The 1,040-nt window shown below is 45.0% G+C and overlaps 1 protein-coding gene across 1 annotated transcript; it reads left to right on the plus strand.

Annotated features, from left to right (window-relative positions):
- The first annotated feature begins 431 nt into the window (after nucleotides 1-431).
- Nucleotides 432-773, plus strand: LOC112509052. The gene has a single exon (XM_025113927.1). The coding sequence runs from the start codon at nucleotides 432-434 to the stop codon at nucleotides 771-773; it is 342 nt and encodes a 113-aa protein (XP_024969695.1).
- The last annotated feature ends 267 nt before the right edge of the window (nucleotides 774-1,040 follow it).

Consider the following 1,040-nt stretch of genomic DNA (forward strand, 5'->3'; position numbering starts at 1 on the left):
TGAAGGATCTTTGGTGTGAGTGTTGTTTTCTTGAAGTATCGTTGTCTCTGAATGAATTTCAAAACAAGTTCTTCAGCGATCACTGAACAAGCTCAGTGTATGATCGCTGGAACTGAAATTACAGATACAGAAATACATCGAAAGGAAAAAGGGATTATCATCAAATCACTGAGAGAGAGGATCAACACATTGTCAGACAAAAATTATGCGGATTGGGTACATGAGATGGAGAATTTCTTATTCGCAAAAAATAAGAGCGGTTTCATAGACGGGTCAATTGAAAAGCCAGAAAATACATCCAAGGATTACATGTCATGGATGAGAGTGGATGCGATGATAAAGGAGTGGCTCACCACCGCCATGGAAAAAGAAATAAGAGGCAGCGTGAAATACGCTAACACCGCTGCAGAGATGTGGCTTGATCTTCGTGAATGATTTGGAAAGAGAGCGCACCGAGGGCATACGAACTGAAAAACAAGATCGCTGTCACACACCAAGACGGCGCCACCGTTTTGGCTTACTACACAAAGCTTCGATCATTATGGGATGAAATCCAGTCGGTGTTCTCCATCCCACAGTGCACGTGCAATGGGTGTACGTGTGACATCGGTAAGCGGCTTGTTGCACATCAAGAAAAAGAGAGGCTGTACGAGTTTCTTATGGGTCTCGACAACGGGTTCGGAGTTATCAAAACCCAAATCCTTGCCACCCAACCAACTCCGGGTCCCAGGACAGCCTATCATCTCGTTGCAGAAGATGAACGACAAAGCTGATAACCGAAGATAAGAAGCCTACTGTGGAAGCCGCCGCCTTTAAGGCTTTTGTTCCTCCAAAACGTGACAACTTTTTCTCCTCACAACAGAAAACGAAAACCTATTCGAAAACAGCAAAACAAGAAGAAGAGGTACAACACTGCATTCATTGTGATCGGGATGGACATAATTGAGAAGGTTGCTTCAAACGGATTGGTTACCCTGAGTGGTGGCCAGGGAAAACGAAGGGAGACAAGACAAAACCGAGGGCCTCCTGCGTTGAGGGTG

Source organism: Cynara cardunculus (assembly GCF_001531365.2).
Source record: "Cynara cardunculus var. scolymus isolate 2C chromosome LG 3, CcrdV1, whole genome shotgun sequence".
In the NCBI taxonomy this organism is placed as follows: Eukaryota; Viridiplantae; Streptophyta; class Magnoliopsida; order Asterales; family Asteraceae; genus Cynara; species Cynara cardunculus.